General features: G+C 44.3%; 1 protein-coding gene across 2 annotated transcripts in view; it reads right to left on the bottom strand.

Annotated features, from left to right (window-relative positions):
• Nucleotides 1–15,776, bottom strand: part of AQR (aquarius intron-binding spliceosomal factor) — a 273,023-nt gene that overhangs the window by 76,851 nt on the left and 180,396 nt on the right. For both annotated transcript variants that reach the window (XM_078659545.1, XM_078659546.1), the window contains exons 27-28: nt 5,357–5,494; nt 2,191–2,262 (exon numbers count right to left, since the gene is read on the bottom strand). In XM_078659545.1, the coding sequence (XP_078515671.1) occupies nt 2,191–2,262; nt 5,357–5,494 (210 nt within the window). The remainder of the gene's footprint in view (nt 1–2,190; nt 2,263–5,356; nt 5,495–15,776) is intronic.

The following is a 15,776-nucleotide window of genomic DNA, read 5'->3' as shown; positions in this document are numbered from 1 at the left end:
AGTGCAGGTCTCTCAGGTGGCTGGATAAGTGGCTGTGACGGGGGATGTCCAGGATGAGTCGTGCAGAGGCGTTCTGGATGCGTTGGAGTCTTTTTGAAGTTTGGCTGTGGTTCCGGCGTAGAGGCTGTTCCCGTAGTCCAGTCTGCTGGTGACGGTCTTCCTGGTTTCGGTGGGGATCCATCGGAAGATCTTGCGGAGCATGCGCATGTTTCGACGTCGGGTGCCCTTTTGTTTTCTATGGAGAACCTTTCGTTTGCAAAAGCACTGCAGGCAGGGTGACAAATGACTTCTGGGTGCGACCACCACTTCCAGATGTAAGTTGGGAAGTTAAGGGTTGGTTAGGCACCGTTGGTTTGGGTACACAAGGCAGTGGGGCTTCGGGTGCAGGGGTGCCTTTTGGGGTCGGATCTTCTTACCAGCTCCTGGTCGCGGTTTGGTGGGGCCTTCTGGATTTAGACTGCAGGCGTCAGCTGGAGGCTTGAGGCAGGTCAGGGGTCGCCAGATCTCGGGTCGGGATCGCTGGGGTGACCACCTCGTGGTGTTCTCCACTTGAGTTCGGTTCGGCGGGTGCAGAGTAGGCTGGATTTGCGGTATCTGCCAGAGGTTTGCAGTTGAACAAATCCGGTGTTCAAGGGAGAAGCAGTCTTTGGAAGTAAAGACAGGCAGGTCCTTCGGGGTTTTTGAAGTTGCTGGCTGCAGGACACACCGGGATTTTGCAGGAGCAGGTTCGAGGGGAGACAGGCCTGTAGGGCTGGGGCCAAGTCAGTGGGAGTCTTCCTTTTGTTAGCTGGCTGCACGGCTGTTCGGTCCTTCTTTTCTTCTTGTCGTTTCTAGATGTGAGAAAGCAAGGTTCAGGGTGCCCCCTAAAAACTAGATTTAGGGGAGTTACAGGTAGGTAGAGGGCAGGGACTAATGGGTCCCTTCCCTGGGGTGGGTACACCCCCTATTGTGCCACCCTCCAGTGGGAGGGGGGCAGGAGCCCATCCCTGGTTGGTTGGGGCCCCCCCATCCTCAAGATAGCGGGTACTCGTAGTTGTGCTTCACCTCGCCTACCCCACCTGAGGGGTGGAGTTGGCAGAGGTAGGCACACCTATTTCCCTCACTTGTTTTTCCTGCATGCCATAGAAGCCTCTCCTTCGTGAACCCTGCCCATCCTGGGGGAGGAGCCTTGGCACCTCGTCCCAGGATGTGCATTGTTTCAGGCCCGTGAGAGCAGCAGGCTCTCGACCAAGGGGTCCAGAAACATGTCTGTTGGTGGCGGCCTAAGCAGCCACTCAGTCGGGTCACTAGAAGTTGGTCCAGTTTTAGCGGGCATCTCTAAAATGCCCTCTCTTGTGCATTTTACATTAAATCCCACACTGGCATCAGTGTGGGTTTAATGTGCTGAGAAACTTGATGCCAAACTTCTCAGTTTTCAGTGTAGCCCTTATGGTGCTGTGGAGTTCGTAATGACAGACTCCCAGCACCATAAGCTCTTAATGGCAGGACTGCACTTACAGTGCCCAGTAATGGACTTGGGCACTGTAGGGGTACAAGGCTCATGCACCTATACCCTCACCACCGGCATAGGGCACCCAGATAGAGGGGTGAATAATCTAGGCCAGGGCAGTGGTTTGTGGGCATGGCACACAGGGATGTGTGCCCTGTTGACTTTTCACTTTGCTCTGCACCAAGACACGCAGCCTGCAAAGGCAGTGTGTGAGTGTCAGGGTACAGGACCTCTAGAGTGGCACAATAAGTGCTGCAGCCCTTAAAGGCCTTCTCTGGTCACAGTTCCCTGGGTTCCTGTGGTACCATTTACCAGGGGCTGACATGTGGCCAGAGATGCCAATTGGGTTTAGGCTTCAATGCAGTTTTAGGGAAGGAACATAGGCCCTGGGTACCTGATTTGCAGAAGCCCAGGGCACATTCAGCAATTCAGCAAAAAGTGGGGCATACCATGCAGAAATAGGGCACTTTCTCACACACATTAATATTCGAAATGCTTGAAATGCCAAAGTTTAATTTTGCAAATCTTCACAGTGAAAAAAACACAAAAAGACATGAATGTCAGTGTAATCATGGAATTGCAGTGAAAGGCACAGCTAGAGCACCACATAAATTAGTTAACAAATTATCACTGACAATATATTTATTACAAGTACACTGACCAAATAAAATCATTTGGAGAACACAGCAGTGTAGCTTTACCTGAAGGAGAAGAGGGATGAAGGTTTCGATCTCCAGAATTTGTGCAGACTCCTCCATTAAAATGTTGTCATACTGTGACGGGTAACAGCAGAAAAGACTGTTTAATGCAAGTACAATGGCTACACAGATCACAGAACATAATTTCACAATTGAGCAATATTTTTTTTAATAAATGGCTTCCAAATCCTCGTACTTGACAAAATATACATTTCATTGTAAACTGTACATATAATTATAAACTCTGCCATCAATCAAAATCATTATGATTAATAATGACATAAGCAAGCAATTTTTGCCACAATTTTGTAAATCGTAAAAAGTACACAATGTTGAGGGAAAGAGACAGGCTTTCCCAAGTGTACCAATTTATGCAAAAAAAAGTCGAGGTCTCAAAATCTGCCTAAAGCAAATGGGTGCTTCTCCTGTGCACAAACATCGGTCTGCTTATGAACACCCAAACAATCAAGTCACTGAAAAACAAGTTACTTACCTTCGTAATGCATTATCTGGTAGAGACGATACCTAGTTGCAGATTTCTTACCATTGAATTTCCCAGGCATCTGTCTGGATCCGGAAACTTTTGCTGAGCAGTACCCCTTGCGCGCACAGTCTGGTGGCTCCATTCGGCTCCACGTTACGTTGTGGTACCTATATAGGTTCCACCCAGACATCAGTTTTTTCTTTCCGCGCAAGTTAAGCGCTGATCCGGGAAGAGCTACCCCTCTGTTGCTTTTGGCACGCCTTTTCTCTACTTTTTTTCGAATTCTAATCCAAACTTTGTATGGGAGGATGTCTTTGAGGAAGACAGGGTTCTAGCCATACGGGGCCTGTCCCATAATGATGTTTGTAACTGGCCCCACCTCGTCTGTCTCTGGTGTCTCGAGCGCATCCATGATTCGAAGTTATGCCCCTGACTGTCGGGCTATGGCTCCGAGAATGCCAGAGTGGACGAACTCAGCGGACGATGCCTAGCGGATCACGAATGGCGTCTCCTGTTGGTGGTGGTGCAAGGTCTCTTTCAGCAGTGGGTAGAACCTTGGTTAGATCTGTTCGCCTTCAAAGAGAAAGCACAATGTCAGCAATACTGTGCGCTGGAGTATCCATGGCGGCTATCGCGTGGTGATGCCTTTCGTCTCGAGTGGAGCTCAGGCCTTCTGTATGCTTTCCGCACATACCACTCCTGCCCAGTGTTCTGAAGAAGATCAGGTTCGACCAGGCACAAGTCATTCTACTGACCCACCCTGAGTGGATGGTCTTCATGATTCTGGTGGTGTCATCTGTGGGGAGGATGCTCCAGGTTGTTAGGAGGTGGGTGCCCCTGATGGTGGTGGGAGGTTGCATGATGTCCTTTATGGTGGGTTAGGGTGTGAATTTTTGAGTGGATCTTGGGAATTTTGTTGTAGAAAAAAATCCAAAAGGTCATTGCATAAGGTCTGTCAGGGGATAAGGGTGTTTGCTGGTGGCTATCGGTTTAGTGAATTCTTTGGCGATGCTCAAGAGTTCTTTGCCAGAGTTGGTGCAGGATTTGAGTCTGATCACCAGGGCACGTTTCCTGGCTTCTTTGATCTGGGCGGGGTACTTTCGGTTTGTGGATTTGTAGGTGTCTATGGAGGTGTTGTCTAGGCTGGTCCTCCTTATTCTTTCCAACTGCGCACAATAGCGCTTGGAGTCTCTTAGGTCCTCTGTGTACCAACATGCTTGGGTGCGAGTTCTTGTGTGTCTGGTCTTTTTCATGGGGGCCAAGTTGTTGGGGCAGTCTAAGATCCAACTGTTGAAGGTAGATAGGTTGCTCTGTAGGTAGGTACGTTGGGTCTGACAGAGTGGGTCCAGTCTGCATCTGTTATGTTGTTCCAAGTGCAGTGGAGGTTGATGGTAGGTTTAGGTTTGGTGGGGTCCACTGATACTGAAGTGTATGATGGAGTGGTCTGTTCATGTGAGCTGGGAGATGGGCCTGAAGGTAATCTTGTTGCTGGATGTGAAGATTGGGTCTTTTCTGATCTTATTCAGCTGGTGTTGACTGAAGCTTTCTTTGCCTTTCGCGATTGGATTTTTCAGAGAGTCTCGGAGCAGATCCATTCTTTAGGCTAGTGTTTCCTTTGACAGAGTACCCTTATGACTGGTGAGGTCATTGTTTCTTTGATCTTCTCACACTGACTTTCTACTTGGTCTCTGTTGTCCTCTAGTTCATGCAGGACTTGAAACTCATCACTGAGGGTGACTGAATTTTTCACTCTGTTTTTCTGCATCTGTGAGGAAGGTGGTGTTATATCGCTGGGGTTGGTTTGTTGGTTTCATCCATGCTTTCTTTAGCTTTATCCTGGCTGTTAAAAAGTGAGGGTCTGCGCCAGGTCCGCTCCTCTCATTACCCTCACATCCCGCCGGGACCTCCGGAACTTCTTAACAATGCAGACATGGTCGACCTGATTCTCTGTTGAATGGTTTGGTGACACCCATGTTGCCTTGTATATTATTTTGTGTGGGAATACACTACCGTCTATCCTCAGACTATTCAAGGGACAGAGATCTGTGAGCCTTTCACAAGCAACGACATGGAAAAGTTCAAGCATAACCTACATTTAAGTAAAGGTAAAGTGAGCAAAAATAATAAAAACTGTAATGAAAACATCTGGCCAACTGTTCAAAGATCCTACTAGATCGTGAAACCAGAAAAAGAGCTGGATTTCTGATTTTTCAGTTTGCTAAAGGCCTAAATAAAATGTTAGGCCTAAAGATGTAAATATACTAGAAATCTTTTTAAAGAGGCCCAAACATACCATATGCCATACAAGAGTCCCAGGTTGTGACTGGCAAGACATTTCCATTTAAGAACAAAATAAATTGTATATTCCAATAAAGGTTTGTAAAAGACTAAGGGTATGTGCAGTACATTTATTTTCTTTATAAACACAAACTATAATGGAAGATTAAGTAACACAAATACAAAATTACACTTTTAGTGAAGTGGTGGATCAAGTTAGAATACAATTCCAGCATGCAGGTTTTAAAAAATATTTTTACACTTGAGTGACAAATTAACAGCTGGCGACCTGTAGATCGACTCTTGATTACCAGTCTCATGACATTGAAACTAATATTAGAGAATCTACAGACTAAAACAATAGAGCTAAAACAGCCTATTCAGCCTTAACCAGCCTATGGAGCTTACCTTGAAGCCTAGTTCAACTAAATCATGTCGCTTCAGGGCAGCGTGGGTGCAGGTCATTGCAATGATCTTTGCCTCTTTTACCAAGAGGTATTTGGACCGGTCAAGTCCACTGCGCAGCAATTCGAAGGCTCGGAACTCCTGCGGGGGGTAAAAGACCAAATAAGGAGGAATGTTAACTAAAGGAGAACTTTTATTTATTGCACATCCAGTTTCTAATAAACAGGCTTCATACCCTTGTTAACAGCGGTCATTTTGGTTTTAGAAGTTAAGCATGACAACAGCTCTCTCCCCAATGTCTCACTGCTCCTCTACTCTTTCCTCTTTCTCAAATCAACCTATTCTACTACTCATCCTGTATAAAAGACTGATCACTTTAAAAACTTAGAACGGAAGAATAAGTGATTTCTAAGTAGCAATCGTTTTGAAGTCAGAATCACGTCTCAAGCTACCAAGTTGGAGAATTCTCCAACCTGTTCTCTATGCAATAATGTGAATCTGAAAAAGATATAATGCTGCACGATTTTTGGGCACGTAATGAAATGAATCACTATCTGAACATATTTGTTCATGGGTCTTTTAGACAGAACGACTAACCACTATAGAGACGGCATAATGGAAATTGAGGGAAGACTGTTGAGCACAGCAGGAGGAAGGCAGGTTATGACAAAGCAAGTATTCCTCAACTGACTAACTTGATTAAGAGCCACAAAAAGAAGGGAATCTGTGATGAAACGAACACCAAGATCGCATACACAGTTTTCCAGATTCGAAGCAAGCATTTTTCTTGTCCAGGGAAGTCAATTGATATCGCTTCACAAGTCAATCAGAGACCATAATCGTCCCTGGACTACAAGTATTCATAATGTGTTCTGCGACACCTAAAGGAGTAAAGAACAGTAGCAGAGAGTACAATTTCACAAAGGACTGCATTTAAGAACGGAGGAGCACAAGGTGAATCTCAGATGGAGAACGAGCCACATCATTCACTTTAAAGAGACATTTCGGCAAGGTCTCTCTCATACAGTTATGCTCCTTTTCTGCCCATGAAATATAAGATTAACTCTAGCTTTCAATTATCTTAACAAGTGCTGTGGCTTTCAGGCTTCATCTCACTTTTAAAAGATTTTGAAGCAGTTTTGAACTTTGCTCGACACATTTAGATGTTTAAACCTTTCACAAAAAATTTTGAGCGGCAGATTACACTTTTCTACAATTTGCTCTTCAGTGAAGACCCCCTCTCCTTCCTGGAAAGTCAGCATGGCAGCACCAGCATGGCATCACATTTTAACAGAGGTGTCTCCTGTGGTTACAGGCTACCCCAGGAAGACAATCAAACTGTTCATGTAATCAATCTTTCACATTCCCACATTGCGCTAGAGTGCAATATTTGTCAATAAAAGCCTTTCATGAGACAGGGAGATAGGTATCCGAATCACCAGAGCAACCTTGGGCTTGCAGAAATTTAATGATTCCTTTATGCTATCAATACTGCTTCATCTGACATGGGGAGCCTAACCCAGCAAGGCAGGCATACCTCTTCTCCTTACTCACACTGTGGCTCTTGTTGACAATTCCAGGGATCCTCTGATTATAGGTGCCAATGGTAGTCACCCTAGAGGTGCCAGAGGGCCCTATTGATTAAAATTTGGGATTCGGACTTTGAACTACTCAACCCCCAAACTCCCTCCCCCCCCCCCTCCCACCCCCCCACCAAAAGACCTCTGTTGGTTGGCAAATTAAGCTCAAGACTATTTCAAGTTTTATGCATAGACCAGCTGGCAATGTACTACCTGCCAATTTGTGGAATCTGTCCCAAATCTATATAGGCCTTGAGCCAACCAGGCTATCGGTAACACTGGGGGAGATGGGTTCTAATATGATTTATTGGCAAGGTTTGGGCATCTAGAGTTGGGACATATGAGACATCAAGTCATAACTCTAGGCCTTTTATGTGTTACCACTCCACTCGCAAGATACCTTGATGTAAATGGAAATGTTTCCATAATTTTGATTATTATACATTTTATTATTTAAAATTACAATTACAGAAAGTTTGATTATATACATTGATAAAAATTATAATAGTAATTATGATTAAATACAGTACACCAAATGAAATGTATATAAATATTTTAATTAATTTCTGTTTCCAAAACTGGTGGTGAATGACAGTGCAGCATCATGTAGACTGAAACAAGCACATCCTGTCCCTCTGATCCTCAGTGTAGAATTAATTTATGGTCAAATGTCCAACATTGAGTTACACTGACAATCCCCCAGGACTACTCATTGTGGAAACCTCTGTTAGAAGCAGCTCAAATAAGGAATCACATTCCAATGTTAGACATTGCGAGAAACGTGGAAAGCAACACAGTTTCCCAAGTATTTTACCACAGGAAGGACAGGAGCCGGTTTACTATGAAGAGCGATTTACAGACTATAAAGTGAAAAGCTGATGCAAGTGTCAGTGATGATGCTGGAACGAGTGAGTGCACAAGTAAACGCTTAAACAGAGCAACATCATTAAAGTCAAACGTGTATGCTGAAGAATGTATATTTTGTGGAAAGATAAATCCTACAAGGGAACCTCAACGCGTTAGAAATTAATCAAGGCCATAGAGCTTAGAGTTGACAAAAGGCTTCAAGAGTATGCAACCATTGTGATTCAAAGATCTTAGCAGTTTGTAGTAGGGACATAGTAGCTGCAGAAGCCCATTATCATGCAACTGGTTATAGGACTATACAAGGATTAAATCAAAGGGGGAAGATCATGCATCTAGCATTCAAACCGATGATCGGTACAAAAACATGAGTGATAAAGCATATGATGATCTATTTCAATACATTAGAACTATGATTAGTCCTAACAAAGAGGTAATACGTGTGACGACTCTCAATGAAAGACTTGAAACCCTCATGACACGCAGAGGAACATAGGGAATAGATGAATCAACCAAGAAGCATATTAGAAGAAAAGTGGACTCAGAGTTCGGCGACATCCTCCACATATTCGCAGACACCCAAGGAAAATCATTGGTCCAACGTGATAGTGTCATGCTACAGGACTTTGTAAGAGAGAACTCGAGTTTGAAAAGAGAATTATCAATTTTAGGGTTAAGGCAACAGACATGAACAAGATCATTGATCAAACATCATCGCACATAAGAACAATGATTAAAACAAACTTGGCATCAACACCATGGCCATATCATCCATCAGATGTTGATAAAGATTAATTTACAGTGCCCGAATACCTTAAACAGTTCCTATTAGGACTCCCGACTGGAGATCCAGAAAACACAAAGCTGTCCTTAAGCATTGCCTTACTTATGCAATCATTCAGTCAGGACATTATATATGCAGTCACAAATGGCCAGCAGAAACCCCACAAACAATTATTGCTCCCATATGCAGTGAAAAAGCTAACGGGCATTGTTTTTTTTTTTTAAAACCTTTATTTGTACAAAAAGGATATACATGTCAAGGCCTACAACCAAACTGGCCGGCCACAATACGAAAATCAGACAAAAAATCCAATGAGAGCAGTACAGAATCAAACAGAAAGGAGCATGAGCAATACAATCTTAAAAAGGGGGAGAAGGAGAAAGGAAGTACTACACGGCCTGCAAACAGGAGCAAAGAAGGTTAATTTTATAATATAGGGATAAGGGGCATGACAGGCTTAGTGACAACATAGAAGGATCCGGAATCCCCAGATAAACCGTTGGCAACAAAGAGGGGAAGGGGGCCACAGTACAGGAGTGTCAGCACTGTATATATCGATATGAAAAACAGGTGCAGTAAATACAATCAATACGCAATGATTAACAACTTCATCAGCCCACCACTCAAAAGTACATCGGAACCAGGACAGAGGGGCCGGAGGAGCGACTTCACCAGACCTAGCCCATCATACGAACCTAAGAAGAGAAAGAAGGGGGGGGGGAAAGGGAAGGGGAGGGAAAGAAAGAAGAAAGGAAAAGAAAAACACAGACGAAAGAAGGAGTGCCGCGCAGAAAAGCATCCCGCAGCGAGGGATACAGAAGAGAGCAGGAATATTAACAACGAGGGGGGTACGGGAGTCGCAACAGGAAGCAGCAATTATAAGAAGAAGAACAGCGACAGGACAGACCCCACCCCAAACACGCCCCGGAAGGCAGGACAGACGCAGCACTCCAATAAAGAAATACAAAAGGGCCATAGAACTGAGGAAAAAGAAACATCATAGAAAACCCATCCCACCCAACCCACCCTGCACCCCTGCAGAAGGCTACGGCCTACCCTCCAAACAGCGTGCCTGTCGCCCTAAACCTGAACCTGAAATGCAGTAGAGAGAAGAGAGAAAAGGAATAAGGAGACAAAAAGAAGGAGAGAAAAAACAAAGAAATGAACGTGGGGGAGGAGCAAAAGGGCATAATCAAATACGGTCGGCCACAGCCCTCCGCCCAACCATAAACATATTACGTATAAACCAGAACGTCACGATCTCGAGCGCCATAAAGACTAACAGGGGGTCTCCCACAGCGCCATGAATATAAACAACTGCGCCATGAATCCGTACACCAATAATCCACCGGGAGCCGTGCATCTCACCCCAATCCTTTCCTAACCACAATTCCCACCCGCCACATGACAAATTGAAATGAGCAACACAATGCGAGGCAAGCACACAATTGAAAGAAAGTACGAGCAAGACGTAGACCAGGGAGGGCAGTTGATCTGCAAATAGACAAAAGTGCAGATAGGTAGTTTGATTGTCTCAGCAATAGTAACACAAACAGCAAAAAATAGGAGGCCAGTCTCGTAGATCGGAAAAGCAGTAGTGTACTTGCGAAGGAAAGAAACAACTCCGCCAAGGCAGCAACAGGAAGCAGTCCACCATAGTTCTCCGGCATCCGGGGAGGACCGGGCCTCCGCTCCACATCCAGGTTCCCCAACTCCAACCATTGAAGAGCAGGAAGTTCCAAAGCCACCGGCCCACAATCCCGTTGACAAACAGCGGCAGCAAGCTTCGCGGCGACCGAGGGGGGCGAGGCAGCGGCATCACCGGGACAAGAAAGGGTCATGAAGAAGCATCCACCCAAAATGGCGGCGGATCGCAACGAGTCTCCAGGGGCACCGGGGGCCAAGGACGCGCGCCAGGATCGCAAGGCACAAAGAACGTCTCCAATAGCAAAGTTTCGTGCATACGTCCCAGCCCCCGTGCAATCCAATGACCCAAGTCCGCCATCACGAGGAGATCGACAGCCCAGATCTTCGGCAGCCATTTTATAAATTTAGCCTCCTCACCTCCCTCGGTAACTCTCGGGACAGTGTACAAATGCAGGACTTTACAGATGTCCCGGGGGTCACGGCAATAGCGGCCCTGGCACAAAGAGGAGTACCGCCCAACTCGGGGGGCCGCCCGTACCACCACCGGCGCTCCCCACGACCAGAGTCGGAGCGCGCGGGGCCAGGGCCGCCGGACGGAGCAGCGGCGGGGGTCCCCTGCACGCGATCATTCCCCGGAGCACCGCGCCCCGCACAGCCTCACCAAGGCAGGCCCGGATCAGGGCAACCGGAATGCGCGCACAATGGCTCTCACCAGCGGTTCACTCTCTCGGCCGGGGCCTGTGGTCTCAACAACGCCTGGCCGGATCTCATAGGCGAGGCCCCGGCCGCAGCCCCACGGAGGCCCCGGTCCCTTCGGAGGGGCACAACTTCGGATTCTCAGCTCGCCGGAGCTTCCAGATCAGATGGTAAGTGAGAGCGAAGTGTCACGATCATAGTTCCTCGAAAACGTGTCGTCTTTAGACAGGATATGAAGCAGGATCTACGGGTCAGGCCGGAGGGCTGACGGAGCCGAGCTAAAAGCCTAACGGGCATTGTTGAAATCATTCGCACTCTAAACAGTCTTGATCATGGAATTTCATACTCGCATACAGGGAGAAAGCGATACCGCCTTGTATCTTCAGAAACTTGCTGCTACCTTAAATGAGAAAATTGTGCTTCCAGCCAACATACAGCCTCATGTCGTCACTAACTTAGCATGGAATAACATTGATGGGCTGGAAGAGACTCTTACTGGTAAGGGGACAACTCATCTAGTTAACGGTATAGCTGGGTAGCCCAAGTTGTTTGGACCACAACCTTTCAAAGGTCCTCTCCCAATCACTGAGAAACAAAAGCAAAGAACATTGACCACCACAAATACTGAAGAATTGTTCATGCATGTTTCTAGTGAACAAGTTGGGCATCAGCCATTAATGACAGGTACCGAAGACATGCCAAAATGTGTTATCCAATTGAAGCGTGCACAAAATAGGAACATAATCTGGGTTGTTACAAGACAAGAAGTGAGCCTCGCACAGATAATACCAAGTTGGACAGGATTTAATAATCAGACCTAGTTTGTGTATTACAGGAGTCCACTGGTTACGTGACCACCATTAACGCCCCTGCAACAGAGTTGACAACTTATTCTGAAATTTTGAAACAGTCAGAGCTGATCAGGGAATCACTGCATTTGGCAAAAAATGTAGTGATCATGGATCAAGCTCTATGCAAAAGCAACTGAGATCATGTGAAAGCATAAATCAACGTACAACAGAATCATTCTTCGGATGGGCATCTTAGAAAACAATTTCAAGATGCTGGTCCTCGCGACCTTTGTATTGAAGCAGACATGATAGCAGAAGGATCAGTATCATCAGTACTAGAAGGTTGTATGTACAATCATGCCATTCAAGTGCATGTATGAAGCTATGTTGAGTCTGGCTTGGTTGGAATTAATCCCCTGGGTGAAGAAGAATTACAATGAGAACATTCAGGTAGTCTACTCCATCATTGAGGATGTTAATGACGGAGCAAAAGACCAAATACCAACAGAGTTTAGCCGACCTCTTGCATAATGCTGACTTTGCCGAAGTAAAACAACATTGGGATGTATTCCTGGAACATCTTTTTCATGACAATGGAGATATCTCTGCATTTTGGATGTTGTATTTGAATATTGTTGAAAATGTCTTGCTGGCTCGGCTGCGTGCTGCTCGAGAAGGAAATTGGCATTTACATCTTGCTATCATACGCTCTATGATCCCATTGTGTTTTGTATATGACAGAATGAACTAAGCTAGATATCTTCCTGTATACCATGCCGAAATGACATAACTTGTTGTGAAACATCCAGAGATACATCATAACTTCATCAATGGATGCTTTTCAGTTTAACTGTCAGATGTTAATCCGTTTGGACGAATTCCAGTCGATCACACGATAGAGGTAATAGTCAACAAAGACACACAGACTCCGGGTGGTACGACAAGGTTCAACCTCAAGGCGGGTGCTATGAAAAGACAGCTGAACACAGAAGCACCTATTTGGGTCGGATAAGGGAAATGGTTTTTAACAACAGATCAGATCTTAATTACGCCCACATACATAAGTCACGAATTGAAAAAGACTAAGATACTGATACAAGAGCTGTTAGTCTGGTTTAAAACTGGATGAACCCATTTGTTGTGCCACATGATCTCATAAATCTCTCCACAGCAAAAAAGGCATCTCCTGACATAGCATCCGACATAATGAAGGTGCATTGAATAGGTGAACAGTGCCATAAAGACTTCAAACTTGAGCGACCTGAGAATAATCGACCTATTAAGAAGTTTCATGACCCAATGAAAATCAACAAACTAAGACCCTACTTTCCAAGAAGAAGGCAGTGAATAGCAATGGCAGGACAATAATTATGAAAGCAGACAAAGCACTCTTTGGTCAAATAATTGTGACAGCACAGAATAGGAACCTTCAAATGGCAGATGTACTCTCTTATCCCTTAGGACCTTTACCATGAGCTTTAGCAACTCCAAAAAGCTGTTTTAGCAACATACTTGCATACAAACGTTACCCCTGCTGAGGGAACATCTGGGAATTCAGCCACGATGAATGATGGCATGGTTGTTTTCAGCGAGTAAAAGGAGAGTAATCAAACTTTGGTAAGGTCTGTCTTGTCCATGGCTTTGCGGGAAGGAAATAGGAGTCAAAGAATTGATATTGTTTTACGATATGTACAATGAGAAGTCTATTAAGAACAGCAAAAGGACAATTAGAGGGGAAGCAACAAGTTACAGAGCATCTCTCCTTCCCAGATTGTCAGACAGTGGAGGAAATTCCTAAGCCACGTAAGGAATAAAACACCTCTCATCGCATTTCTTGTTAACGAATGGAGGAAACCAGAGTATTTCGTAAAACTTTCATAAAACTTGAGAAAAAATAAAACACCGCTCGTGAACTGTGAAGATAAATGCTACAAAACCATATCTGAAAGGAGCCACAAAGTACCTGTTCTCGAAGAACCAGATGGTCAGTTGTAGCTGCATGCTGCACACACTACTATGAGGCAGTAAAGATAAGCTCAGATGACACCAATGTGTTTATGTGTTTGGGATTCTATGACTGAATCATGGCTAAGTTGCTTCTGAAACGTGGTACTATAATTCACATGTGAGTCCTTGATATTGGAAAAATAGCTTCAACTCTTGTTGAAAATGTTTGTCGAGCTATGATAGGTCTCCATAAGTTTGCAGGATATGACACAATAAGATCATTTTGCGGGAAAAGGAAAAGTAAATGCATTGAAAAACAGGAAAAATGTCACAGCTCGGAGATGAATGGAATCTCTCTGAAGAACTAATTCTCATGCTTTCTGTATGCACTAAAATCTTCGGTTCATCATGTGAATGACTTGAGATATCATTTATTCTGCTCAAACAATGGTGAGTTAGACAGTCATCAACCTACACCTTGCAGGTACTATCTGAAGAAACATGCCGACCGTACATATTATCAAGCTGCTATCAGCTAGAGAAAAACACAAGGGAGCAGAGCAACTGGCAGTGAACTGGATGGAGGGGCAGCTAGCACCTCAGTCTGTGTTATATCTACTAGCTTGCAAATGCATTAGGAACTACAAACTGCCAACATGTGTCTGCTGTCTAAATTACCTCAAGTGCACGGACGTGCAGACTTCCCGCATGTGACAATCAAATAGACGCAGAGAATGATGACACCTATTCATCAGAAGATGACAGCAAATGTGAATGATAAAACTCGGTTTATGTTCACTCATGACATACACAGCCTATGTAAGATGTAACAACTATTATTATTTGAAATTGTAAGTGAAAATGATGCATATAGTCTATATCAATATATGAGATACAATGAGATTTTATTGGTATTATTTTTAGGACAATATTGTTATTACAATTAATAATCATAACTATTTTTAACTAATATTGAATTTAATCAATCTGGTGGAATGACATTTATTTTTCCACATATGATGAACTTGCATGCTATTTATCAAAAATAGAAAAACCATTATTTTTTACGGCTATGGTTGCTAATCCAATAATATCAGACAAAAGGCAAAGAGTGATGACTTGCTATCATGCTAAATCATGTTAGAATCCATCTCCTGAGTGGTACCAATGGCCTAAATTTTGGGTCCTAGCTCATGGCCTAATAAGGAAACCCCCAAATCTCATTTCTCTACCTACAAGAGAACTCCCTGCTTAAACGCTGTGTCTTTTACACACCCCACACTAAAGCCGGGAAAGCGTGGCGATAAAACCTTAGCACTTCTGGTGCCTAAACAGCAATTCATTCCAGCTGACCCTTAGGTCACAGCCAAATGTCCTCATTTGTAGAGAAAAGCTTTACTTTTATAACCATGATACCTCTCCTAAATTGTTGTTAATGCATTTTCTTTAGCATAAATTAGTGAAAATGTGTTCTCTCTGGGGATTTTTTTTTTTAAGGAAAATAAGATTCCTCAAGCCGCAAACAAGGCATGGGCGCTACACAAGGGAATAAGAGACTTAGTCAACATTAGACATGAGGAGAGATTGCCCCCTTTATCGCAAAGGCTCTGGCAGACTGGCAACCTTTTGGAAAAAAATAATTTCAACATCAAAAAAACGACATGAAGTTTATGCAAGTGTAACTGCAGAGTTGCATCATGCTGAGATAGTAATTCAAAATAAAAATCATTAAGCAGCAGGTTATCCAAAACATTGCATTAAGACAAGTCTTCCATCAGCATAAATGGCACCAACTCACTGCCAATGCCTACATTAGCTTCACTTGGGGTCAACTGTTTGTATAGCTATGTTAAGGCTAGGGATCCACATGCACCATTCAACACTCCACTACCATACCTCCCCCCCAATTTTGAGACTCTTGTCTGTTAACTGTGTGTTGTCACAGAAGAGCCTGCCTTGGCAGGGGCTTTCTTTGTGTGTGTCCATCAGCTCTGGAATAGTTTGCCAATTGCTCTTAGTTTAATTCGAAACTGTTTTAAAAGTTTCTTAACACTCTTTATTTAAATTTTCTTTCTTGGTATATCTGGTGACCTGGGCCTCAGGATGCATGTGTG

The sequence above is a fragment of the Lissotriton helveticus genome, chromosome 9, assembly GCF_964261635.1.
Source record: "Lissotriton helveticus chromosome 9, aLisHel1.1, whole genome shotgun sequence".
NCBI classification, from domain to species: Eukaryota; Metazoa; Chordata; class Amphibia; order Caudata; family Salamandridae; genus Lissotriton; species Lissotriton helveticus.
The sequence above is the reverse complement of the archived record's forward strand: the minus strand, read 5'-3'. Positions and strand labels throughout refer to the sequence as shown.